Raw genomic sequence first — 27,289 nt, 5'->3', positions numbered from 1 at the left:
AGCCGAAAGCAAGTCCCGAGCACCAATCCCAGCTGCAGCACCACCGCTAAAGCTATTTATCCCCGCACAGGTTTTTTTTTTCTTTTCACACGTTCTTCCCTTCTGTTTTTGCTGGAGCCTCCGACCCTATTGAGAGGCAAATTTTAGCCATCTGGCAAAGCAGGCTGTAGGGAAGAAGAAAAAAGAGAGAGAGAAAAAACACAATGTGCATGGGCACACACACACACACACACACACACACACAGAGAGACACAAAACTCTGGAGATTAGGGAAGACAAAAACTTCGCTGAATGCTTTTGCTGGAGCGCACGGGCAGCCCCGCGGCGGGAGAGGAGGGAGCGGCGGGCGGGGAGGACGGTTCCAATGCAGGCAGGTCTGCCTGCGTGCCTGTGGGGATGTGGAGAACGGTTGCAGGCAGGGGAAGGCGTGACCTGCATGGAAAATGCCAGACAACTCCAGACGCACACACACATAGGCGCATACACGCTCACAAATCTCCGGACAGAGATAAGGCGGACAGCGGAGCCTTTGGAAGGAGGCAAAGCCGGCCCCTGCAAACCAGCCAGCAATCCTCCACGCCAAACCCTCCCGGCAGCAAAATGAGGTGAGTGCCTCCGCTGGTACCGGCCGACCCCGGGGGTCCGGCACGCTGCGGTCTGGGGCACGGCCAGGCAGGGGGGCCACCCCGCTGAGGAAGGTTTCCTTCTGATGGCCGTGCCTTCAGTTTCCCCATCGGCGGGCGAACGAAGCGTTGCTCACGCCTCGGCTGCGCGCTGCAGCCCGGCGTGCGGGCCGGCACCCCCGCAGGGCCAGGGGGGCGGCGTGCCCCCCGCCCGGCCGGACCGCCCTGCCGCAGGTGTGAGCGAGGCCACGCCTGCTGCACGTTGCTGTGCGCGCCGCGGTCGTTCATCACTTTTACGTGAGCTTAAGACTTTCCTGGCATGGGAAAGAAGTTTGATGTTGCTCGGCCTCCCCTGTTTAAAGGGAAAACGGAGAGTTGCACCAGCAAACGGCCCGTTCAAGCCGAGGAGGTGATGCGCATTTACACCAGCTGAGCATCCAGACCCGTGCATGTACTCTGACCAGAGGAGAAACAGATTTTCCCTTCATACATTTTTGTGGTTTCAGACAAGCTGTCAGAAAAAGGCATGTTCAGCCTCACTCTGCTTGAAAGAAAAATCGATCCAAACTTCTCAGCTCCCATTAACTTTGCTTTGTAATGAAGAGCTGGGAAAAGTGATGGCACTACAGAAATGAGACCCAGGAATCTACTGCCCTGTTTTTGAAAGAACACTGAGAGGTTAAAAATAATCCGCTTATATACCTTAAATTTCCTCACCAGCATACCTAAATCAAGCCCTGATTTTGAAACCGGGTGTACGTGTACATGTGAGTAGTTCCAGCCCCTGTAACACACACCTACAAGCTTTTGCCAGGCCTTAGTACCTATTTGAGAAAGTGGAAATTTTCATCTCTAATGGCTCTAATTTCCTGCATGTTTCTTTCCCTTTGTGCACTCCAGTGGGTGTAAAGAGCCTGATGTCTGTTCCTCTTTCTGGGTCCTGTGCAATGGCACAGGCTTTCATGTTCGCACCTCCAGCACAGACACTGTTCTGCCCTTGCACAGAGAAATACTCAGTTTATGCTCATTTTCATGCTCAAATGGAGCTCAAGGCTGGTGCAAGGTCAGCTGGACTGCCATTGATTTACCTGTCCTCTCTGCCCTCCTCTGGGACAGAGAAGTTTGTAAAAAGTGGGACAAACTCTTTAGCTAAATTTTTTTAAAGCTGAGTTTGATTACAAAAGATCCTAAAGACCTCAAACTCTGTGCACTTCTCCATCTGGGGTGAGTGGTACTGTAAGAGTTGAAGAGAAAAAGAAGAAAGGAAAAGGGGAAAGAAGAAGAGAGAAGAGAAGAGAAGAGAAGAGAAGAGAAGAGAAGAGAAGAGAAGAGAAGAGAAGAGAAGAGAAGAGAAGAGAAGAGAAGAGAAGAGAAGAGAAGAGAAGAGAAGAGAAGAGAAGAGAAGAGAAGAGAAGAGAAGAGAAGAGAAGAGAAGAGAAGGACGCTGAGTTACGCTGCTCCAGCCCCAGTCCATCCTCACCCAGCTGCAAAGAAGTGCTGTTTATTAAGAGTCAACAATCCCAATTTGGGAGGATGAGGCTAAGCAATAATAATAATACATAGCAGTATTGCCATGATGCTTTCATTAAACCGATTTAGAAAGCATCACTATTTTATTAAGCAAACTTATGTTTATTCTTCCACTAAATGAAGATTTGACCATCAGAGCCCCATTAGTGAAAGGACGTGTTGCCAGCAACTACTGCTCCCAAAAGCATGAGAAACACTGAGCTCCTGACAGCACCCAGAGATGGCTGGGAGCTGTGGAAGTGCCTTTGCATCATGTGTGGCGCCTGCACCACCTACTTTTCAAAGGGGTTTTCCCCTCCTGGCAGCCACATGCAGCTCCCACCCTCACCTCCATTTCCTGGCAGCTTGGCAGGGGGTTTGCTCATGGTGACACAGTGCTGCACCTCCACTCCCAGCTGTTTCAAGTGTGACACCTTACATGACCCACTTGGGAAAAGAGACTGAACCCTCAATAGGTTTTGGCATTGCCAGAGTTTTATTTCATCTCCTAACATGTGTTTTTCAGGCACCCCCTGACCTGGTCCTTTTGTGCCTTGCTGCTCTGCACAGCAGATGCCATCGAGCTGACAGACATGTTTGGGGAGATCCAGTCTCCCAACTTCCCCGATTCCTATCCCAGTGACTCGGAAGTGACGTGGAACATCTCTGTGCCTGACGGATTTAAAATCAAGCTGTACTTCATGCATTTTGACTTGGAGTCATCCTACCTCTGTGAATATGACTATGTGAAGGTGAGCTGTGATATCATGGGGCAGATGGTGGGGTAGACAACAGACCTGTTTGGCCAGCTGAGAGAGGGTAGTGCTGAAAAGGCTAGGAACAAGCTGGTTTTCCCAATTTATTGGGCACAGGAGTTGTCAGTCCGGTGAACATCAGGGAGAGTACATGTAAGCTGACAACATCCATTGGACTAACAGTGAGTGAGACACCAGATTCAGAGCTTAACCACTGAGGACCATATTTCTGAAAATAATTTTCATTGGGTCCAATGGGATTTACACATCTTCTGGCTGATGAAACCCTTGTGGCTAAACCCCCAACCTGTGCCAGTCTGATGGCAGCCACGTGTGAGGAGGACCCCTGAGTTGGGCACCCTTTGCCAGGCCATGGCTGTGGGTGCACCTTTCAGCCAGCCTGGATCCCTGGCCACAGCTTGCAGGCACAAGCCTGTCCAGTCCCCAGGGAAGCAAAAGGGAAAGATTAGACCTGAGCTGTAGGCTACAACTTGGGGTCTGCAGGCAGACCCTCCCACAAGCCACAGGGCACAGGCCCAAAGGTTTCCTTGGGTTCAATGCAAACCCATTTCACAGCTGAGAGAAAATTCTGGGGCTGCTGCTGACAAATACATGCAGCACAAACAAGCTATGGAGGTTCCCAGGGAGCTGTCATATCCAAAACAACAAAAGATTTCAGTCTACTTCATTGCTGGGCAGTAACCCATCAGAAACTGCGGTGGGCCTCACACTGCAGCGCCACAGAGCATCCTTGCCTCTTGCACCACAGGTCTCCCCAAGTAGGGCTCTCCTTTGTACCCAGGACAAGCTGGGTTCTCCATACTTTTGACCTTGGTCTGGTTTGGTGCTTTCTAGCAGACCAGCAGTAACAAGCAGGTGCTTTCTAGGTTTTCCTGGCTGAACATGCCTTACCGTGTTTCCCAGCACAAGCCTCGTCCTGCCCCTCCGCGCAGAGGCAGGTGAAGGTTGCACACAGGCCTGGAACCGCAGAACTCAGCCCTGGTGATAGTTGCTCGCTAATTGTAATTATTATTTTATTCTTGCCCTAAGAAAACAAAGTGAATATTTATGGTTTTTTTCCTCTAGGATCTGTTGTTCACCGCTTTAATTTCCCCTTTGTGCTGGCACTCATTCTGCTACTAACAGCTCTCATTGAGGTTTGATTAGTTCTTTCTGCTTCTCCTGGATGTTCTCCAAGTGCAAGGGCCAGGGACATATATAGAGATATATTGCTTTAAAAACCCAATAAGCTCAAAGAACAGATTTCTTGGAAACTTTCCCCATTCCAAGCTTTACCCCTCCTCCTGCCCTTCACCCCCTGCTCATTTTTTCTTTTTCATAAGGCTCCCTGTTATTTGGCCATGGTGCCAACTTGGCACCATAGCTCTCCCTGCTGCTGGATTTCCATAAGAAGGTGGTACTTTTCACAGGGATTTAGATCTCAGCTGTATAAATTTGCTCAGGGCTGTAACTCAGCTTGCAGAGCTTCCACCACATAATTACATTTTAAAAGTGCTGAAAACAGATGGATTACAGGAGTCCGTAGGCTACCCTGCTGGGTAGGGGTGCAATCCTGGTGCTGGTAAACATTAAGGAGAAAACATTAAGGAGAGTAGTAAATGACTCCATGGCTATTTTCCTCTATGTGTCCAGCCTCTGCATCAGCACAAGGTGTAAAAACAGCGTCAGCCCAGTCTTGGACAACAGGCCAACCGTGCATGGCAATAGAATATAATTACAGACCCAACACATATATGTGCTCCTCTGTAATACTCTGCCAGTCCCAGTGAAGATACTCAGAAAGCCACAGGTGGTATCTCTCTGTTCAATGGCGCTCAATGGATTCCTCCTCCATGAACTTGTACCATTACTTTATGAACTCATGGGTGACTTTGATCTCTGCAGCGTCCTGTGGCAGAGAGTTACACAGGTTAAATATATGATTATATGCCCATGTGTGTGCATGAAGAAACACCTTGTTTGTTCTGACCATGGGTCTGACCAGGCTCTCCATCAGGGTCTTCATCATCTTGACTGCCATAAGAAGGAGGTTAAAATGAAGGCTGAACAACCCCAGTGCAAAGTGGGGACCCAGTGCAGGACAGGCAGAAAGCCACCTTGCCCTGGCCTTTGCTTTCCTTACCTCCTTGGCTACCCACGTGACCAAGATCTTAAGCAGTGTAGAAAGTCATCCTGAGAAGCAAGCTCAGTGTGAGCCGAGCTGTAAACACATGCAGATCTCTGCCTTCAGGGTGGTCGTCAGAAGAGAACAGTTTCCAGAGCTCTGAAACAATGGCTAATTAAAACAATAGCTGTTTATTTACATATATACACACATATGTGTGTGTGTGTATATATATACAAAGACAATGACTCTTAAAGAAATGTTCACAGGCCAGGAGGCTTGTTTGTGCAAACGGTGATGGCAGAGAGGGCGAGTGGTACTTCAGTAAGGAGTGAGCCAGGAGGAACAGCCACCCCCAAAATACCCACCTGAAGAAGCCCCATGCAGGTACGAAACACCAGCTGCATGCTGCCTCGTGAAGCTGAGCTCTGGGCCCTGGCACGTTGGAGACAGCCTTTCCCTGCATTTTGGATGGCCACCCTCAGCCGCCAGCCAGGTCCAAGGGGATGGGGAGGGAGCAGCCACCCATACTGCGCTTTTGGCTCCTGCCCTATGCCGCGCTCCTTGGCAGGCTCTGCCTGACTCATTGCTGTCCCCAAGTAGCTGATTTGGGGGCTCCTCATTTGCAGGGGTTCTCACCATGGTTTGCACAGCTCCTTTCTGGGGTCACCCAGCACTAAGCACTTCTGCACACAAGATTCCAGTGCTAGTCCAGGACAACCCGAAAGCCACGGCCGTGACCAGGAAATCAGGTTAAGTGACTTGACTGGTGTCACTGAGGAGCATCGTGGCAGAGGCAGGCAGGTGAAATCCTGGTGGAGGGCCAGAAATGGGAGAAGAAATCCTGACTTCTGAGGGGCCTTCACAAGTAAATTCCCGAGCTTATTAGGGAGATCTGAGCCTGGGGTCCTATCCTGAGGTTTTGCACATCACTTGGTCAAGCCCTGGAGTGAAGTGAGCCCATGAGGGCTTAGCAGCCAGCTTGGGACCAGCTCCTTGACTGAAGATGGGGCCCACAGTGAGAGGATTTCCCCCCAGGCAGCCCATGGCAAGTCCTTGCTGGCTCACAGTCCTTGTGGGGTTACCTCTTTTCACCCCAATCGTAGTCAGGACCCCAACCAAGTCCTGACTCAGGATGGCACATGATTGACACCTGGCAGGTCTCAGCACATGCCACAGTGCTTTCCCTTCACTCCTTCAAGCCCAGGGCCCATCTGTGATGGGTGTCTCCAAGCGTGCATGGGGGCAGAAGGACAGAGGGGTCTGTAACACTTTGTGGGTCCAGGGTCCCACCTCCCCTGAGACAATCCAAGTCTCCCTTGGATGCGCCTCTTCATGTTGCGTTCAGACTTCCGCCCACGTGTGGCACTTGGGACACTTTTCTGCAGCTGCTATTCACACCCGTGTCCCCAGGGAGGATCTATGCCATCAGTGCTCACCCAGGTAGGACTCCTGCTAACCCCAGTGTGGATGTCAAGGAGCTGACCAGGCATCTCAGGCAAAACCAGTGGCTGCAGAAAAATTTGCTCAAGGGTGGCTAGGGTCCCAACCAAGTGCAGAAGGCAGTATTTGCCAGCCCCAGTGAGGGTCTGATGAGGAGAAAAGAGGGGTATGGGCAAAGCTGGGGAGGCAGGGCTGCAAGCAGAGCATCAGCTAGTGCCACCACCCCAGTAAGCAGCACTTGAGGAGGGGGATTATGAAAGATTTGTGATGTGACAGAGCCAAGCTCTCCCAAGGTTTGGCACGGTGTTTAGAGTGCATAGCAGATTGGCTTTGCATGCAGCGTCCTGGGCTCACAGTGTGCCATCCCCTGCCACGGGTGATTCACATGTGGCAGGGCTGTGTGCGGCACCATGCAGAGCGCTCGGTGGCACTGTTGTTGGGGCCACTGTCAGTGCTCAATGTGGCACTGGCAGGGGCCATGCAGGGCCAGGGAAGGAGCTTGATGCTGTGTTCAGGGCAGTGCATGCCCCGCCTGGGGCTGCAAGAAGGGTGCACGGGACCCATTTACCCCTTCCTCTGCTCAAAGGAGGGGGAAAAAGCACATATCAGGGCTCAGCATGAACTGGGGGGTCAGGAGAAGAGCATCCTTTTTTGGTGCTGTCAGCTGGCCTCAGCCAGGGGGTAATCCATGGCCTGGGGGTAGGGGGTCCCAAGGAGGAACACTTCAAATCCCCAGAGGCAGCTAGGAGGAAGGGAGGGCTCAGGGCTTTGCTGCTCACCTTTCCCATCCCGTTAGCTCTGCGCAGAGGAGTCTGGTGGCACCAGCCACGCCCTGCACCGCTGGCGACCACAGTCACATTCCCTTGCAGGGGAAGTAGGAGGATCAGGCACAGGAGCAAGCTAGCAACTCCATCAGTACCCCAGCATCCTGCCTGGGTTCTCCTTGCACGCCCAGGCACCCCAGGGAACAAGGCTGGCCCAGAAATAGGGCTTGTGCGTACAGCAACCCGCAGGAGACGACAGTCTCCAGATGCTGAGCCAAGTCTTCAGCAGGGGAAATCAGACATCCTCCCCTTTCCCCCATGGCACAGCTGCCGTGTATCTTCCTGTGGAAATTCAGGTGCACATTTGCACATGAAAGGACCCTTATATGGTGGAGAGGACACATGCATGCTGGGGAGAGGACCTCCAGGAGACCTAGATGGAGGCTTCTGCTAGGGCTGTCCCATCCTTGCCTTGTTTCCAACAACAGCAGCAGCAGCAGCAGTCATTTTGAAGAAAAAAAAAAAAAAACAGCCAAAAACCATTCATCTGGGTGTTGCCTTCTTGCATGCATTCTAACTGTAAGACAGCTCGACGGGCTGTTTCATGCCTTTCCCTGTCTCTGAGTGTGTCCTCCCCATGTCATGTTCCCAGTGTCTTCAGCCCAGCACTGTGATTTCTCTGCCTAATGAGCCATTTATATATATTACAAATGGTATGTTTGGCCTTCATCAGTCCAATTAGTGCATTCCTGAAGGGCTGGAGGCAGGGGGGGTGGTGGCTGTATTTCCGTATTGCCGGCTGCCTGCTCCTCTCCAGCGGCAGGCACTGAACCACTAGGCCAAATTCCCCTTGGTGTTCGTGGCGTTTTGTTAACCCACCCACTGCAGGAGGCATCTCTGGAGCATCACTGCTCCAGCATCCCCAGCAGCCCATGCCCTGGGTCATCATTTCTTTGCTGCTGAGCTGGGGCACCCCAGCTCCTGCCTCCTGCCCCGAAAGGGGAAATTAATATGGGGCAGAGGGGGGCCACACAGCTTGAGTCACCACTTCTCTTAGCCACAGCCCAAGCCCGAATGCAGGGGGACAGAGCCACAGTCGGGAAGGGACTCCCATCTGCCTCTATCCAGAGGGGCAGAAATCTTAACAAGGGAATAAGGAGGCAAGCAGAAACAGTGAAGATTGCAAGAGGCAGTGGCAAGGGAAAATTTAAGGCACGAGTGTCACTATATTTTATTTTTCAAAGGAGGATTCTTTCAGCGTATTTTTATAGGGCATTTCTCTGCAGCAATTGATATTTCCCTCAGGGACACATCTTCTCTAGTGAAAACGTCGACATCATGACCCGAGAGGGAGAAACTCCAAACAAACAACCAGGATTTAATTACCAGCCTGCTCGCTGGATGTAAATGATCTACAAAAAAGTATACAGTCCTCAGCAGAAGCAGCAAATATTAACCAGGGATGATGACCTCTCTGTTTAGTTTACTGCTGGAGGGCTGCCTCTGCTCCCTGTGGCTCGGGGCATGGGACCCGTCACAGATAAGGGGCCATGGATACCTTCAGTGAGGAGAGCACAGCTCTCCCGGGCCTCATCCTGCTGCTCTAGAGCTGTATCCAGGGATGCTGGGGGAAGTGTTGGGGCTGGCCTCATGGCGGGACCATCCTCAGGTCATGATACAGGGCACTGGAAAGGTTTCCCTGCTCTTTGGTGATGCTGTGCTGCAGATTGTGAACCAGCTGGGGCTGGAAGAGAGGGGTGGGAGCTCTCATGGTGGCTCAAGTGTCCCTGCAGAGTTGACAGCCACCAGCCCCACATGGAAAAGCTGGCAGAAAATTTCTCCTTCCCACAGCTTTCCTTAAGAAAAAGCATTTTCTGCAGAAAAGGCTGTGTGCCGCACACTCGCACAGCCAAGACTGCATGTTGGGGCCGAAATGCCATTGTCCTTTGCTTTTGGTGATGGCGCTCCCGTTTTTCAGTCTGAAACACAATTTCATTTCAAAACAATCTTTAAAAGAGATTCTAAAGCACCACTGTATATTTCAAAGGGATTGAAACCAGATGGATCCCAAATTGTTTTCCTCTTTTTTTTTCAGAACACTGTTTTGCAAAAAAAAAAAAATCAACTGGGATTTTGTCCCAATGCAGGGCACATGGTTTTTTTCCAAATTCTCAAAATTTATCATCGGAAAGTCTCTCTCTTTTCTGGCCAGCTCCAGTTTGTATGAGAGGATGGAAAATGTCTGGAGGCAATGTCGAGACATGCTGAGTTGCCATTTCCACATTGGCTTTCCCTGTGTGTGTGAGTTTCCGCCTGCTTTTTCAGCCCTGGGAAATTTCCCTTTCAGTCCCAGACCCTCCCTGGCTGGCACATCCCAAGGGTCTCCAGGAGATGGGGATGCAGCTGGAGGAGGGTCTCTCCTTGCTGAGGCCACGCAAGCCAAGGACGGCATTGCAGTATCTCTGGGACACTGTGGGTCCCCAAGCAGGCGGCCGTTTTCCCTGGGTATTGGCTGGAGGGCTGCACACTTCACAACAGCCTCAATAGCATTGGCTTGGCATAAGCGGTGAGAGCTGGCTTGGTGGTGTTCATCACATTCCTCAGCCGAGGGGTTATTCATATTCAAATCTCCTGGGGGAAAGCAGGCAGGGTGCTGGGAATGAGTTTGTGGTCGAGACAGGGGCTGGGGGTGGGATTTGCAGAAGGGGTTTGGGTCAATGCTGAAATGGTCCTGGGAAAACAGCGAGGAAGAAGGAAGGGAAGGGGTTTCCAAGGAAAACCGGAGGGTTTTCTGCAGGTATTATAGTACTTGAAGGCACGGGCATGGCTGTGCTTTAAAGGGATGCACATAGAGGCTAGTGAGCATGCTGACATGGCAACAGGGCATGTTGGCCCGTTGGTCCCCTCCATTAGCCCTCCGGGCATGTGGCTTTGAGTCCAAACAGTGCCTGGTACTGCAGGTCTGGAACCACACAGGGACCCTGGGTGGCAGGGACAGGATTGAGCTTGTCCAAGTCAGCCCAGGGGACAGAAACAACATCCAAATTATGGCTGCTGCTTTGGGCCGATGCAAAACTGATGGGCAGGGGTTTCTCTGGGGTCCCAATGCCCTCCCAGCCACACAGCCCTCACACAGATGCTGCTGCTCGTGTGATCAGCATTTGGGCTGAGGGAGGAGGCAAAGGGAAGCATCTCAGGTACTAACAGCTCTGAGTTGGAACGACATGGCCCACAGCTGATTTTCACACCCCTTCTTCTGTGCCACCTGCCTGCATCCTCACCCCACCTCCCAATGAGGCTCCTTCCCAGCATCCTCCTCTTACACCCTGCAGGTCCTCCCTGCATCCCAGATGCTACCTGCTCTCTCAGCATCTGCTTCAGAGGGTGACCACAGGCAGGAGCAGGCAGACCTAAGTCCCTGTGTTCATTTTGCAGAAACTGTTTAATTGCTTTACTGCAGTAACAGTAAAGAGAGCCGGAACAGTGGAAGTCAGACCTGCTCTGAGCATCCCCAGGGTCATGCTTGGCTGCAGAAGATGGGGTGAATGCAGCAGAAATGGCTGTAAATTGATTTTTAGGGCCAAGGCAGCATGGCAATGAGCAGAATAAGGCACCCAGGGATGCAGAGCTGCATCCTTAGGCTGTGGCCATCAAAGGCTGCCAGGCGGGCAGCCTGCTCCATGGAGACACTGCTGAGCCCTGGCAGGGGACAGGCTGGGCAAGCACAGGCAGTGCTCTCAGGTGGAGAACATGACTCCAGGCCCAGCCTGACCTCCCCCAGGAAAGCACCAAGGACTTTCTGGGCTCACAGACCTGCACAGCCCTACACAGAGAACATTTCAGAGGTGACTGATACTGGGGAGCACCCCAGGGACATGTCAAACTCCTGCACTAGCCAAGTGCTCAGCAGAGCCCAGGGGACAAGTCCTAAGCCCTGCCAAGTGCTCACCTGTTCTCTTTGCTGACAGATTGAAGCTGAGGACCAGGAGCTGGCAACTTTCTGTGGCAGGGAGACGACAGACACAGAGCAGGCTCCTGGCCAGCAAGTGATCCTGTCCCCGGGACCCTACATGGGGCTTACGTTCAGGTCCGACTTCTCCAACGAGGAACGCTTCACTGGCTTCGACGCCCATTACACTGCTGTGGGTAAGCAGCGGTTAAGCTTGCAGGACCAGCTTGCTAGGGCAGCATAACAAATTTGCTAGGATCACATCCTAGGCCAGCCTTGGGGACCCTAGCAAGAGAAGTCCTTGTGTGCAGCCCTTGGGCCATATAGGACTCACTGGGTGCTTGTGTGACCCACCACACGGGATAACTAATTTCTCAGCGCTGTGGCAAATGTCCCCACAAGGAGTGATGCATGCGGGGGCTGCAGGGTGACCTCCCTTCCTTGTTATCTGCATCCTAGATGTGGACGAGTGCCTGGAGAAAAGCGATGAGGAGTTGGCATGTGACCACTACTGCCACAACTACATCGGAGGGTACTACTGCTCCTGCAGGTTTGGTTACATCCTCCACTCCGACAACAGGACCTGCAAAGGTACTGCCCAGGCACAGCTCAGATGTGGGGTCGGTCACACAGAGGGGTCCCTGAGCAGGAAACAGACCTGCCAAACACGGGCAAAACTGCCCTCTATTGCTGCCAGGAGGGACAAGGTGCCTCTTCCTCTACAAACCAATAGCCTGGGAATTGAGAACGCCCAAGGCCCAAAGTCCTCATACGCTGGAAGGAGGTGTGGTTTCTCCCATGGGCTATTTTCCTCAGCTAAGCCCTATAGACCTCCTCAAGTCAGAGAAATGAAAAGGTTTAGTCTCTGCTCTGAATCTGCATCATGTAATTAGCTGGGATTAGCTGTCAGCCCCCGACCCTTTGTGCCACTGGCATATTTGGACGTTGGCTGTGTGAGGTTCTCCTTGCATGGACCCATATTCAGGATCCATGGACCACCCAGCAGACCCCATTCCACTGGGAGGGCTCCTGCACATGGTCAGGGCTGGGATGCAGCTGGCAGGGCCCTGAGTGAGGACGGCTGTGTTTCAGTGGAGTGCAGCGACAACCTCTACACCCAGAGGAGTGGGGTGGTCACCAGCGCTGACTTCCCCAGCCCCTACCCCAAGAGCTCAGACTGCCTGTACCGTATTGAGCTGGAGGAGGGCTTCTTCATCACCCTGAGCTTTGAGGATATCTTCGATGTGGAAGACCACCCCGAGGTGACCTGTCCTTATGACTACATCAAGGTGAGCTGGGCTATGCACACTCCTCCTGTCCTGCTCTCCTGTCATTTCCCCTGTGCCCAGGTGATGGGACCAAAATTATCTGGGTCTAAACGGGGCTGATGAAGCCAGCAGGAGCCCTATGCTCAATTGAACCCATGTCCCTTACCACATCTGATTTTGGCCCTCTCAGCCAACAGTGACCCTCTTTCAGTTCAGATCCCCCCAACACATGGTGCTTAAGCCCCACTGACCCCACTGCACCCCCATCCATCAGCCCCAGGGTGAACCGATCCTCAGAGATGAAAGATCCCTCTCAAGTCACCCACTCTCCTTTGCCTTGGCAGATCAAAGCTGGCCACAGGGAGTTTGGCCCTTTCTGTGGAGAGAAGTCCCCGGGACACATTGAAACCCAAACCAACAGCGTGCAGATCCTCTTCCACAGTGACAACTCGGGAGAGAACAGGGGCTGGAAGCTGTCGTACACAGCAATTGGTAACTCCCGCTGCCTTTCCCCATTTGCTGGGCTTGGGCAATGAGAAGGGCATTATAAACCCTGCAGGTGGAGATCATGAGTTTGGTCATCCATGATCCTGTCTCCAGAATGGGTCTGTTCCAGAAATCACAAGAAGAGAGGAATAAAATAACTCCCTTCAAGCTCTCCCTTCAAAGGGTGGGTTTTTTTCCAGATGGGCACTGAAACAAGACCACATTGCAAAGCGGAGCAGTTTTGGGCAGGATAATTGCACAAGCTATTATTATTAGCTCCCAAACTTGTAATGCCCAATGCCAGCGACAGCCCAGGACTAGAGGAAAGACCTAGAGCTTCCACTCCTACTAGGAGAAGAGCCTGACTGAGCCATGCTGGTGTAGGCTAATAGCAAGAGCAGGGCAGGGATGCTCAGAGCCTGCTACAGGGACTGGGTGGCAGAGCTGGGACTCTCCATTTCCTCCATTTATTCAGCTGACTTTTGTTTTGCTTCATTTGCTTTCTATTCAAAGGTAACCCATGCCCACTGGTGCAACCACCGATCAATGGGAAAATCGAGCCATCCCAAGCCAAGTACACCTTCAAAGATCAGGTTGTCATCAGCTGCAACACCGGATACAAAGTACTGAAGGTATGGGGTGGCGGTGTGGACCTGGGCACCTGGGTAAGAAGGAGGGATCTGTCCTCCCAAAGGAGCTGCATCTCTGTTTGGGAGAGCAAACACAATGCACACACCATCCTTACCCCCTTCCCAGGGGCAAGGACAAAGCCTTTTCTGAGAGCGACCAACCTTCCTTCCCAAAGTCGCAGAGGAAGAGAGGAGATGGCACTTTCCCAAGCCACCCTCTCATCATCCCTGTGGAGTTGGCCAGCTCACAGGATGCCAGACTTGGCACCTCTGCCAGAGAAAAAGTCAGCAAAAGCCTCAGGGGAGCTGCCAGGGCTCTGCCTGCTCCCCACCTCGCTGAGCGCTGGCTCAGCTTCCTGCGCAGCCCTGCAGAGGCCAGCCTCCACAGACTGGGAGGTCCTCCAGGACTTTGGGACAGCTTTGGCGAGTCAAGAGGACTGGGATTTTGGCAGGCCCTCTCCAGGAAACATCTGAGAACCACAGGGAGCATGGGTGACTCACGTGGTGGCTGTCTTCCCTCCAAACCAGTAGCCCGCTTTGACTTCCGACATGGAGCTGGGTATTTCTCTGATCTCTTCCCAGACTCATCCTTCATGCAGAGCTGCCTCCTTACCCAACCCAGCACCTAAAACAGGAATAAATGTCTCCAGCTCTTTTACAATCTTTTACATGCCATTGAATTGCTAGCAACAAAGTAACTCAAGATTTTCATTATGATTTTACTGCACTTTTTAGCTAGAAAAGTCCTCTTCCAGGACAGGTCTGGATATATCTTGATTAAATAACTGATAAATTAACTTTTTATGGAGAGAGGAATTTACTTGCCTTTTACATTGATGGTGGTTTTTGCTGACATCTTCTGCATAGGATAACCTGGAAAGCGACTCCTTCCAGATCGAGTGTCTAAAGGATGGGACCTGGAGTAACAAGATCCCTATCTGCAAAAGTAAGGACACCCTTCCCCACCCTGCCAATGTCCTTTTCCTGCTGAAATCATTTCATGCTAAAGGGAACTGCCTTGCCAGAGCAGAGTTCCTTACTCAGAGACATAAACCTAGCCAGAGAGTCTACATAACTCTGCAAACCTCTTTTGGCTCCTTCTTGGATAACATAACAGGGCTCATTCCAAAAGCCACAAGCAGGAGGTTGGTGCTTTTATTTAGGTTACACATATAACTGGATTTACAAGTCCCTTTGCTGTCTCCCTGTCAAAGAAAGAGCAAGCCTGACTCTTGAGAATTGGCTCTGTTGGATAAATCTGGGACAATTTGGGATAATCTAGTTCCTGGTCCAAATTTCCTTCCCAATGAAGGCTACTAAGACCCAGGGCATTAGAGAGGTCCCAGGTGCTAGCCTAAACTGGGTGCTGCTCAGCTAAGTGAAAGGGGCAACAAAAGTTGTCCAAATATTTACAAACCTTAAAATGGGAGAAAAGGGGAGAAGGCAGGAGATGCCATGTGAAAGGACAGGTAATAACTGGCATTATCTCTTATTTCATCTAACCCAGCCCCTCTCTCAGCTCAGGCCTGGGACATGTACCTGATAACACCTTTTCCCTTTCCCCCAAACACGCTCTGCTCTCAGGGAGGCTCTCGCTGCTCAGTCTGCTGTAAGGCTAGCAGAAAACATGTTCAGAGAAGGTCACAAGACCTTCCAGGAGAGGCAGGATGAGATGCTCACAAGGGATGTTAGAATCCAGGCTCTGCCCATGTGGGCAGATCCTTTTTCTTTTAATGATACTTTCATCATTTAAAGAAAATTTTAAGATCCCTGATGTCTTAAGTAGGAAACTTAGGTCTTAAGGAGACTTAGGAGAGTATTTCTGCGGTTTTAATTCATGTTTTCTCACTCAAAATGGAAGACGAGAGGCTCTCATCTTAGTAAACAGATTCATATCTGAAAGAGCTCCTTAGAAAGCATGGGGCTAGTGATGCCTATGCCCTACCAAGGAACTCCCCACTCCTACCACTCTCAGTACCACAGTCTCCCATTTATTTTAGCCAGCTTGAGCATAGATCAGACAAAAATTGGTGTCACCTAATAAAAAAAAAAAGAACAAAAATCTAAGTAAATGCTTTTAATCCTAAAAAAGTACGATTTTTTAAATAAAATTGAAATTATTACCTGCATTATTCCAGCCAGGCTGGAACTGGTCCCTTCTTGTGTGATATGACTCACTACACTAATTTCTAAAACATTGTTTGGAAAGCCAAGAAGCCCCTAAATGGGCAATTCAGGCCTCCACAATGCAATGCCTCCCACCTCCCCGGGTGTCTGGGAGAGGCAGGCCATGAGCAAAAATGGTTTTAGAAAGCAATGCAGAAAATAGAAAACTCCTCAGCCAAGGTGGATAAAATCCAGCTCTGTGGCCTGGTGAGGCTAAACACAGCCCTGTGACAGCTTCTCTCAGCTGCTGTCCCCAGGTTGCCCCAGCAGAGCAGAGGAAGTGGGTGCCCAGCATAGCCATGGCTCCCCTGGCATCCACGGCACCCTGGCACAGCTCGCCAGGCACTCATTAATGATTTCTGGTGTTTTGGGGGCTGGGTTTCCTGCATGCCTCTCTCTGCCTGTCTACTAATTGGGCTTTCTCTCTCTGCTCTCCTCCTTCCCCTCTGCTTACGGTGCAGCTGCAGATAGAGCCGACAACCAGACAGAGAGAAGAGCCGGCTTGGAGCAAGTGGCTGCGTGAGGCTGGCGCCAGCCATGCTGCCCCGATGGGCAGCCTGTCTCGATGCCCCTCTCTGATCTGTCGGGTACCTGAAGCAGGTCCCCTTTGGCCCTGACCTGACTGCCAAATCCATCTCCGTGGCTTGTCTAACCAGCATGGCACTCTTAACTCCCCTGCACCTGGTGCTTTCTTAACTCCGTCTCGAGAAGGGGGAAGGAAATTTGGAGTCAAGCCCTTCTTTCCTGCTGCTGTGCCACCCCACGGGAAGGGTGCCTGCCCAGCCCTGGCACCACTGCCTGGGGACTGTGCGCTGCTGCCAACTCCCGGCACGTCCTCTACATCCCTCCCTCTCCATTCAGATGCCTCGTCCTGGCTCGGCTCCCCCTCAAGGCAGCAGTTGCGCAAGGAGCACTGCATGGCTGCCTGTTTGTTTGTTTGTTTGTTTGTTTGTTTGTTTGTTTGTTTGTTTGTTTGTTTGTTTGTTTGTTTGTTTGGATTCAGGCTCCTGCTGCCCTTCCTCCTTGGCCGAGCATCACAAATAAGAAACACTCCTTCCTTTCCTCTCTCCAAGAGTCCTGGTGCCTTTCAGACCCTCTGGGCAAGGAGGCCTGGAGGATGGGTTGGCATCACCAGCCCTTTCCTGCGGGCACCAAGCCCTGGCACCGGCACAGGAGGGTGGATACTCCTCCACCTCCCCTTTGCTCCCCACACTGGCCTGGTGGAGGTGAGGACAGGCTGGCCTCAGGCTGATTGCAGCTGAAGGAGGTCAGAGCTCAGTGTCTGGCTCCATTATGTCCCCAAGAGCCCAGGGCATGCATCCTGGACTCCCCAGGGCATCAGAGGCTTCACTGGGAGGATGCTGGGACGTGGACCAGAGGCTGAGAGAGCAGGAGGAGGTGCATGTTGGGGAGCTCAGTCCACCTCTGGTCCTACAAAGACAGAGATGCTAAATGTCCCACTTCCCAACACAAAAGTCTGGAAAGGCTCATGGCACAAACTCCCTCCCCTCACCCTTTCAGCAGGACCCAGGACACTGGTGAGGCAAGAACTCTGTCCAAGAGCCCATTCTCCAGGCATCAGGCCTGCCCCAGGCCTAGGGGACACACAGGGAGGGGATGGGCTGTGCAGAGCAGTGGATGCTGCCCTGCAGCCATAAACAACCCTAGAGCAAATGTGCAAGCCAGGCTGGTCTCCCAACATCTATTCCCTCCTTCCTGCAAGCCCCAGCATCCCCCAGTACCTTATAAAGGTCCCACGGTTGCTGGCACCATGGCACAGGAGCACTGTGCACCCAAGCACTGTGGGAAGAGAGCAGGAAAGCTCAGGCCAGCTGGGGACCCCCAGGGCTGGCAAGAGGGGTCTGTGTCTCCTCCTCTGCGCCTCTGCAAGGCACAGGTACCCAGAGCCTCCTCCTAACCTGGCTGCACCCACACAACCATCCCATCACCTACTGTCCCTACAGGGGGGATAAGGGGACCCTGGTGAACAGTGAACTGCAGCATTTTGCCATAAACCAGGCTTTTTTCACCCAAGCAGGTGGTTAATCTGGAGCATCAGTACATGTCCATGATTCCAGCTACTGGTTCTAGTGAATTCTTTCTTCATTAGCTTGGGTGACTGCATGAGGAGTTGGGGCTCCTGTCCTTGTCTCATTCCCGTCATGGAGCACATGGAGACCCACAGAGCTCACATCATTCCTGATTCACAGGACCTGCTTTCTGCAAAGTCACCCATCCCCTACTCAACCCCTCATCTTAAATGTGGCAGAACCCAGCTTTGTAGCACTGCACTTTCTGGCAGGATCAGACCCTGTTTCCTACCCTCCCAGAACAGGGCAGGGGGAGGCTGCACGGCATCACCCAAGCGTGCTGTGAACTGCCTATACAACGGGGAGCTGCACTTCCCATGGGGTGACTCCTGGCTTTGGTGGATGAACCACCTCACAGCCTGGGGTCCTTCCTGGGGTGGGTGGCACAGGCCCAACCCAGAGGACAAGCTGGGAGGGGAAGCTGGGCACGGCACTGTGAGGGATCTGGGGGAGAAAGAGAACCACAGTGAAGCCATGGGGAAGGGCAACGGCACCCTGGAAATCCATTTTCCTCCATCATACCCTGAGCCCACACCAGGGATGGGTGAAGCAGAGCTAAACCTGCCCATATCCGGGGGGATGGTGCAGGAGGGGTCTCACCCACATCTGCTGGCCTTCTACCTGCCTGCAGACCAGCCAAGCCACACTCTTGATGTCCTTCATCTCCTGCCATCACAGGACAGCCAGGACCTAGGATTGATCAGCCTCATCTGTAAATGCTTATCAGCAGTGTTTGGTGGGCAAGACCAGAGCAGGAGGGATGAGGCCGTGCTCTCAGCAAAGCCTTGTGTGTTTAGAGGAGCAGCCCTGATGCCTGGTGTAGATTAGTGAATCACTGCCCGCTTTTCTGTGCCCAAGCCTAAGGGATGTAAAGGCATACTCTGGGACCAGCTCTCAATAGATCTCACCTGCCAGAGCATGTTTCTTCCCCTCTCAAAGGTATAGCAGAAAGATCTTGCACGAAATGAAGTGCACAGGACAGCTCCCAGGGCTGGGGTCTCCACCAGCGTGAGTGGTGTTGGCCACAGAGCCCGTGGGTGAGCCATGCTTCTGGTGTTCAGTGGTGCCGCCCACATGCCCTGTGTTTTCAGGGTGACCATGGTGGGGTTTCACAGGGCCCGCTGGCTGGCTGGACACCCCAAGAGACAGCACAGGGCTCAATCCACCTTCTGTGTTGGCTTTCAGTTGCTGACTGCAAAGTGCCGTTGGAGTTGGAGCATGGCTTTGTCACCTTCTCCTCCAGGAACAACCTGACCACCTATCGAGCAGCCATCCAGTACCACTGTCAGCACCCCTACTACCATATGGCCCCCAACAGCACTGGTGAGCAGTGGAGATGGGCTGTGTCCCCACAGCATGGTGGGGGTGGGTGCCTTTGCAAGTGGGGGGAGCTTAGGATGGCTGCTCCAGGATGCTCTGCGAACAGCAGGCTGTGGGTGTACCCTACACACATCGTACCCTGCATCTGTAATGCCTGGATTGTCAGACTGGCCATATCGTGCTTGGCAACGAGGCAGGATGGAGTATGCACTGCCTGGTGCTTTGCCTGCATTTTTCACAGCCTCGGCAGACCAGTGTGGTTGTTCCTCTGCGCTCTGCCTTCTCACCCTGCCATCTGCTCCCTGCAGCATATGAAATTTTCTGTGTCTCTGTGGAAGGAGGTGCTGCTGGAGGGAGCACCAGGTACAGCAGCCTTAGGAAGGGCTCCACAAGGTTCCTCGTCCCAGCACCCAAATGTCCAGCATAGCCAAAGCTGAACAGATAGCAGTGGGATCATGGCAGACTGCATTTCCTCCTTATCCCCCTGGTCGACAACCACAGATACACCATGAGGTGCTTTGCCAAGCACTACAGGTCTCTGCACCCTTCAGACCCAGCCCTGGGCAGCAGAAGGGGTGTGCACACACCCCAGCCTTTCTTCCTACTCCTCCCTCAGCAAGCAAAGCCAAAGGATTTCCTCACATTCCTGTCTCCCTGCTCATATCCCTCCGCACACGCACTGGCCCCGTGCATCTGGTCCCAGCATCCTGTATGCATTAGCAGGACGGGCACTGGCAACACTAATGGGGCAGCAGCTGCCAGCTGAGGCTGAGGGTGCAGCACAGCCCTCCAAACAACTCAAGACAATGAAATCAAGGATGGTGACATGTCCCTTGCATGGGGGCAGTGTTCCCCAGGGAAAGGAGCACAGAGAGCGTACAAGGAAGGTCACCTCCTGCTCTGGAAATGGGTTCAAAGGGTCCTGACAGCTGGGCAACATCTGCTGCAAAGGATACGCTCTCATGCCAGGGCCAAAGCACAGCTAATATTTTGCTCTCTTCCAGCCACCTACACATGCGATGCGTCAGGGGTATGGAGGAGCGAGGAGCTGGGGACCAAGCTGCCATCCTGCAGACCAGGTACTAGTGCTGGGGTGGCCAGTTCCCACTGCAAGGGGTGCAGAGCGGTGATGTGGGGAGGGTGGCCCCATGCCTGACCTGACCTGTTGCTTCCCTAGGCAAGGTCCCTGCTCCCTGGTGACAATGCCATATGCCTTGGGTATAGGTAGCCAACTGCTGCAATGTATGGCTAGTATGGTGATGGGGACAGAGGCCTCCTGCTATCCCAGATGGCTCAGATGGTCAGGGTGCAGTTGGTGGCACTGGGCAACAGTGATGGCAGCATGTCTCCCTGGCATTATAGGGCAGCAATGTGGTCACAGTCATCCTGGCTGTCAGGGCTCCCCGAATTCCCTGCTCCAGCAGACAAGGAAACCAGTAGCCCCAGGGCAGAGCTCACTAGTCATATTCATCCCCCAACATCACCAGAGATGGCTCTAGCCAAAGGCAAAGCATTACCTGCCCAGTGCCACTGGCTGTAAGCTCCCATTAGCAGTGTGTCCACATGCAGGAGCAATTAGCACCTCTCCGAGCCTTGCAGAAAAAACCAGCTGCTTTGCAAGGAAGTAAAAGTCCCAAGCCTTTGAGCAGTGGCAGAAATGTTTGTAGCCAGCAAGTTTCCAGGCCACGCGCCTGCTCAGGATTAAACAGAAGTCCCTGGGATGTCGGCTGGCCATTGCCAAGCATGGGGCCAGGTCTGGCCGCCAGGCGGGGGCGCTGGAGGCAGCCTCGGACGTGGGTTGTGGTCAGATGTGCAGGGACAGCTCTCTGCAGGGGTGCGGGGATCCCGCCGCTGTGCGGCAGCTGCAGCTGCAACCAGCCTGGGGTTCAAGAGCTGGCTCAGCCTCATGGAGGGTATCTGCTCTCCAGCCATGCTGACTGACTGCAAGGCCAGAGAAGGGACCCCCTGAGATGCCCTGCAGCCCATGAAGCTCCAAAACCAGGGCTGTGGCTGCTCTTGTTGCAGCAACTGCTCCCTGCACCTCTCCTTGGTGTTTCAGCCTGAACTAATTTGAGCTGAGAGCATATGGGGACATCTTTTGGGGACATAGCTGCTTTCGTGGGCCATTTCCAGGCCTCCTGATTAGTGACAGAAGTCATAGAGACTTCATGAAAATGGAAAATCCCAGAGAGAGGGTGATGCTCTCCTGAGATCAGGATCTGCAGGCAGCAGCTGGCCAGCTGCTCTTCAGATCTTCCCCCATGTCTCGCACCATCTCCCCATCAGTAGAAACTCTTCTTCCAGGCCACTCTGCTCCTGCCTCTGCCATTAGTGGGAGCATTTGCAGCCTGGTCAGCGTTTTTGATATGTAATTTAATAGAATAAATATTTGGCTGGATGCACTTCCTCTAAAACCATCTCCATGGGACGGCCATCAGCTTTTGTGCAGCAGCCCAGCTGGGCTGGGCTGGGTTGGGATGCAGGAATTATTTGCCTGAGCACATTTTCTATTCCTTGCAGCACTGGGAAAGGCACGGAAGGGGAGCAGATGCAGAGACACTCATCATGCTCCCTCTCTGCCTGAGTCACAGTTTTCCTAGCGGCAGATCCCAGCTGCAACAAAGCCATGTTAGCAGCTCCTGGTGCTCCTGCCCTGGTTGCAAGGCTGAGTCTCAGCCCTGATCCCATCACCGTGGTGGGTCAGACCACCTTTCTATGAGGCTTTGCAACCTCCCCTCCTAGCACAGGGGGCATCAGGGCAGAGTCCTGGCACTTTCCATGAAGAATGTGCGTTCTCCCTGCAGACTTGGAGGGATGAGACCAGCATCTGAGCTGCTGAGATCTGAGACTCTCCCACAACCTCCCAGCGACATCAGCACCCCCAAGCAACCTGGGAGCCCCCCTCCACAGTGCTGCCACAGGCATGAACCAGCCCCACCACCACTAACCATGTCTCAAGGCTTAATTTCCCCAGGGGCAGGATTGTCCCTGTCCGTCCTGTCCAACCCTCTCAGAGCCACCTTCAGCACGCTGAGTCCCTCCTCTTCCTCATGTCATGTCACAGTGCCTGGATAAAGATCCTGGAGGCAAACCAGTCATCATGTCAGGCTCTTCAGACATTAATTCTAGGTCTGTTGAGGAGCTGAGCAGAGGGATGCTAGTTTGGCTACCAGAACTGTGGTAAGGACTTGAGATGCAAGAGTAAAGCCCATGGTGCTCAGCAACATCCCACGGCTGAGACTTCTCCAGCCACAGTTCCTCTGGGAGGGCAAATGCCATGGCCATGAGACCACAGACCTCGTGACAGGTCTCGGAGTGAGGGGTGAGGCTGGGCTGATGTCAGGCTTCAGTCCTCCCACCAGCATTCCCCTGGGTTTCTTGGTACACTGAGCAGGAGCTGGACAAGCAGCTGGATGGTCCGGGAAGTGCTGAGCAAGATCATGGGGCACGGTGAGGCTGCAGGATTACTCATTTGGCCTTTCTGCTTCTGAAGCGGTGTGGATCCAGCTAATCACTCCACAAACCGAACTGCAAAGTGAGGAATTGCAAAGTGCAGGCTGGCCATCAAGCTATCTCCTTGTCCCACCTACCAGCTCAGCTGTACGACAACCCTTTATGACACAGTCCTGTTTTACTGCAATCCAGGCTTGGCAGAAATTCTAGCATCTGCCACTTGCCCTTCCCTAAGGTATCTGGTAGCACCATGGTCCCCATCTGGAGCACAGATCACATAGGTGTAAACTGAGACTAAGGTCTGATAATACTCAGAGTGCTTGAAGTCCACCCTGGCTCACATGTTTTGCTGAATCCTTCTCTGACTTCAGTGTCAGGAGATCTAGTAGAGCTTTGGGGTAGCTAACCCTAGATCAAAGTCTCCACAGTCCCATAGTGTGCTATACAGAACTCTGACTGTCCATATTCATTCCTAGTGGGCCTGTTATTTGCAGGGTAAATCCTCCAGCCTCTCTGGAACAGATATCTAGCACACAGGACCTTGGCAAAAGCCCACCCTTTTCATCAAGTGCTCTTCACCTCCCTTCGTGACAGGGCCACATGTGCTGCAACCCTGCCTTGACAGGTACCAAGATCTTGACCCCTCCCAAGCCCAGTGGAGATTCTTTGGGCCTGACACCCACCTCAGCTAGTAGCCAGACATGTGCCTAGAAAGTCCACGGTCTCATTAACAAGAGCATTCACATCATCATTTCCCAGTCTCCAGCAAGGGTGCGGGAGGAGAGGGCAGCTGGGAGGCTACTTTTTTTGACCAAACTTTTGGGACTAACTGGGCCTTGTGACTGCCCATGACCAAATTCAGGATGGACTCCCACAGAGGCAGGACAGCAGGAGCAGGGAGCTCCCAGCTCTGAAGATGCCTCCTCCCCTGGTCCAGCATGGGGTCTAGTGGCTCAGCTTGGTTTCAGTCCTGTCTCATTGCCAGCAGAAGAATGGCCTGTTCCGGGCAAACTGCTGTAACCATGGGAGTCACACAGCCACACTCCAGGGTACATGTGCACTGGGGAGACGCAAGGGGAGTTTGGACCCTCTGCCCCACCGTGAAGGTATTGCAGGCCCCAAAGGTGCAATGATGGATGGTGCTGAACAATGGGCATTCATCATTGCAGGTAGATTATGCGAAAGGCCTAGTGGTACCTCCTCAGACAACTGCCTTAGATCCTCCCTTGGATCTCCCAGGGTGCCACGTGGGAACAGGTGTCCGGACTGGGGTTTCCATGGGCACCTGGGGAAAGGTGGCCCAAATCCTGGAAACCAACAGGTTCTAATGACCCATAGACAAGACACTTCTCTAATCTGTGCCTCATTGTCCACAGCTATGGAAAGCACGGGAATTCCAGGGGGCTTGGTATAGCTGTTTTTAGTTCTTGAAGAGCTGGACCCAATTGTCCTGGGGCTGTGAGCAAAGAAAAATGCTCTGTGCTCCAAAAGTATTGCCAGAATAACTCAGACAGCAGAGAGGGGGAAGAGCCCAGAGTCATGTAGCAGGTTGGTGACAGAGGCAGCACTAGTACGGAGGTCTCCTAGTCTCATATCTGAGCCTTCAGGCTCCTCATAGGGTGGCTCCTACTTCACAGAAGAAACTGGACAACCCATGCAGGCTTCAGACTGGCCTTTTTGTCCCTGACTAGCTTCACAAGGGCTGAACAAGGTCACCCCACCATCCTCATGGAAGAGCAATAGACTGCCCCTTTCCCAGGAGTGCAGACCACAGCCACCAGAAATACTTCCACCAGGCAAGGAAGACACGAAAGGAGCTGCGGCTGTCTTTAGGAAGCAAAATCCATCAGAAGGGCAGATGCATTCCTTTCCCAGACATACCTCCGAAGACCTGTTAGCATAGAGGATGGGGTGTAATGTCCAGCCTTTTTCAAACTCTGAAGCATACTCTGCTAGGAGAAGGTGAAGATGGTCTTTATCCACTGAGAAAAGGAGAAGAGTTACCCTCTATGGAAAAAAAAGGCACAAGTGAGCACTTAGTTTGAAGATAACCAGCCATGTGGCATAATCTACAGGGATGTCCCTTTTCATTTGTTCCCTAGGTAAGTGCTGGGAGTAAATGTCCTGTCCTTTTTGTCTCCAGTGTGCGGCCGGCCAGCTCGTCCTCTGCCTGGGATCATCAAGCGCATCATTGGTGGCCGAAATGCAGAGCCTGGCTTCTTCCCCTGGCAGGCCCTGATTGTGGTGGAGGACATGTCCCGGGTGCCCAACGACAAATGGTTTGGCAGCGGGGCCCTGCTCTCAGACTCCTGGGTGCTGACAGCTGCCCACGTGCTCCGTTCCCAGCGGCGAGACAAGACTGTCATCCCTGTCTCCAAGGAACACGTCACAGTCTACCTGGCCCTTCATGATGTGAGGAACAAGATGGAGGCTGTCAACAGGACAGTGGAGAGGATCATCCTCCACGAGGAGTTTGACATCCAGAACTACAACCATGACATTGCTCTGGTCAAGCTGAAGGAGAAGGTGACCATGGGGAACTACGTCATGCCTGTCTGCCTGCCCCAGTTCGAGCATGAGCTGGAGGGGCCTCACCCTAACACGCTGGGGCTGGTGGCTGGCTGGGGTATCTCCAACCCCAACATCACAGTAGACGAGATCATCAGCTCGGGCATGAGGACGCTGTCCGACATTCTGCAGTACGTCAAACTGCCAGTGGTGATGCATGCAGAGTGCAAGACTAGCTATGAGTCGCGGTCAGGGAACTACAGCGTGACGGAGAACATGTTTTGCGCCGGCTACTACGAAGGTGGGAAAGACACTTGCTTGGGAGACAGTGGAGGAGCCTTTGTCATCCAGGACCCAGGAACCCGGAGATGGGTGGCCCAAGGGCTGGTCTCATGGGGTGGCCCAGAGGAGTGTGGCAGCAAACAGGTGTACGGTGTGTACACCAAAGTGTCCAACTATGTGGACTGGGTGGAGAAGAAAACAGGCTTCTCGGAGAGATGGACATTTCTGGAGCCGGAGCTGGAGAGATGACTGACTAAGCAGCCTGCTGCCGCAGCTCCCTTTCTTGTCATTGCTGGTTTTTAATATGCTCCAGACTCTGGTCTTTTGCAAGCAGTAGCCATAATGCTCAGTGCATGCCAGGCCTTTGCCAGCCCTCCACATCATTTGTTTCGCTTGGTCCTACCTCCTTTCGCTTGTGCTCTTAAGAAATGCTTGTTAGGGAGCTGGGGGAAGGGAGTGAAGGGTGAAATCTCAGCTGGTGTCCTCAGCTTGTGTTGCCCATCTCCAAACCTCACCCACACTCCCAGGAAGCCCCCCTCCAAGCCAGGACAAAGGCACAGAAATGGAGGCAGCATTTCCCTGCCACCAAAGCTTTGTGCCATGCACAAAGAGTTGCTTCCAACCCCAGGGCTCTCCAGCCAGGTCTTCCCTTCAGACAATGCAACTGCAGGAGCTACAGAGGCTACGAACAGCACAGGAAGCCCAGCTGGGCAGACAGGGACCTCACAGGTCCCCCACCTTTTTTTGTGCAAGGAGTAGTGAGAGACCCCCTGGGGGTTTGCTACTATTTTTACTTGTAAACCAGTATCCCTGATGGCTTCTCTCCACCTGGTGCCAGGGATGTGAAGATGCGTCCACATTAGCCCTAAACTTCAGCCATGGCTGGAAAGCTAATGGCTGCCAAGATGGTACCAACCCAAATGGGCTACCCTTACGCCACAAGGTGGGATGGGTGCCCCACAGAGGACACAAGGACAGGGAGCAGGGTTTGGGCTCAGTGTCTCCCTCACCTCCAGCCACCAAAACTTCTCTGACCCTCCATCATCTTAAGCCCTCTCCAGTCCTCCCCCCAGACTATCTCTTGGAATGGTTTTCAGCCACAGCAGACCTCCCAAGGAAAGTTTTCCCAACACACAAGACAGCATCACATTTACTGTACTTAAGCAATACTTACTTTCAGCAGAATCATTTCAGATAAAATGCCCTTCCTTGGCATTTCACCTCTTCTTTAGGTGCCTGAATAGTCCTGCATGGCAGTGCATTTGTTCTTGCAAGAACCTAGTCACTTTTAAACTGCTTTTAAGGCCATTGATTTGGCTGATTTACAGGTTACTGGCGGTGTTCAGTGTTTGTCCATAGCTCTTCTGGCCTATTGGAGGTGTCCAAGTCATTCTAGACTGACCTCAACTCAACACACCAGAAGTATTCATATCTTCCTAGCCTCCCTCCATGGCCCATGCAGACAAGAAAGGTCCACCAAGGAACAATGTCAGGTGAGCTTACCTTCCTTCGGCAGGGACATCATCTCCTTCACTTGCCAGCAAAGTCCTCCTGTAGCTGTAAGCAACATGCAAAAATTGCCTGCTGTTCTCTCTGTGTGCCTGTAGCCTCCTCTGGGCATGTCTTCCTCCTCCTTTGGTTTTGCCATGCAAGGAAGAAGTCAACAGTGAATGAGCCACTCTGCCATTTTGCTATCATCCAAAAAGCCATTTGTAGAGCATGTAGAGGAGCAGAAGGCCTAAGGAAGATCAAACTTGCAGACACACTAAGAACTGTACTCTTGGCTATGTCATGTAACTGCAAGGTATTTATATATATATATTCTTTTTTGATACTACATTCTGTAAAATATCCGATGTCATGTAAGGATGGTTCTGTGTAATCTTCCTCCTGAGAACAAAATAAAACTTTGATATGTA

At 52.6% G+C, this 27,289-nt stretch overlaps 1 protein-coding gene across 3 annotated transcripts; it reads left to right on the top strand.

Annotated features, from left to right (window-relative positions):
* The first annotated feature begins 282 nt into the window (after nucleotides 1–282).
* On the top strand, nucleotides 283–27,289 carry MASP1 (MBL associated serine protease 1). 3 transcript variants are annotated; one of them, XM_064457573.1, is made up of 11 exons: nucleotides 284–605; nucleotides 2,659–2,884; nucleotides 11,188–11,365; nucleotides 11,628–11,759; nucleotides 12,261–12,457; nucleotides 12,781–12,928; nucleotides 13,436–13,554; nucleotides 14,419–14,497; nucleotides 18,993–19,130; nucleotides 20,132–20,206; nucleotides 24,724–27,289. In XM_064457573.1, the coding sequence occupies exons 1-11, from the start codon at nucleotides 292–294 to the stop codon at nucleotides 25,617–25,619; spliced, it is 2,502 nt and encodes an 833-aa protein (XP_064313643.1). In that variant the 5' UTR covers nucleotides 284–291; the 3' UTR covers nucleotides 25,620–27,289. The 3 variants fall into 3 exon arrangements, with proteins under 3 accessions (XP_064313645.1, XP_064313643.1, XP_064313644.1); XM_064457574.1 differs by having other exon boundaries at nucleotides 24,683–24,762; XM_064457575.1 differs by lacking the exons at nucleotides 18,993–19,130; nucleotides 20,132–20,206; nucleotides 24,724–27,289 and adding an exon at nucleotides 16,179–16,784 and having other exon boundaries at nucleotides 283–605.

This window comes from Phalacrocorax carbo, chromosome 7 (genome assembly GCF_963921805.1).
Source record: "Phalacrocorax carbo chromosome 7, bPhaCar2.1, whole genome shotgun sequence".
In the NCBI taxonomy this organism is placed as follows: Eukaryota; Metazoa; Chordata; class Aves; order Suliformes; family Phalacrocoracidae; genus Phalacrocorax; species Phalacrocorax carbo.
The sequence above is the reverse complement of the archived record's forward strand: the minus strand, read 5'-3'. Positions and strand labels throughout refer to the sequence as shown.

Bases quoted from the DNA above. Each gene is read 5' to 3' on its own strand.
- MASP1 (XM_064457573.1), top strand. From the start codon at position 292: ATGCTTTTGCTGGAGCGCACGGGCAGCCCCGCGGCGGGAGAGGAGGGA. The intron at 606-2,658 runs GTGAGTGCCTCC...TGTGTTTTTCAG, and splicing joins CCTCCCGGCAGCAAAATGAG to GCACCCCCTGACCTGGTCCT. The intron at 12,458-12,780 runs GTGAGCTGGGCT...TTGCCTTGGCAG, and splicing joins GTCCTTATGACTACATCAAG to ATCAAAGCTGGCCACAGGGA.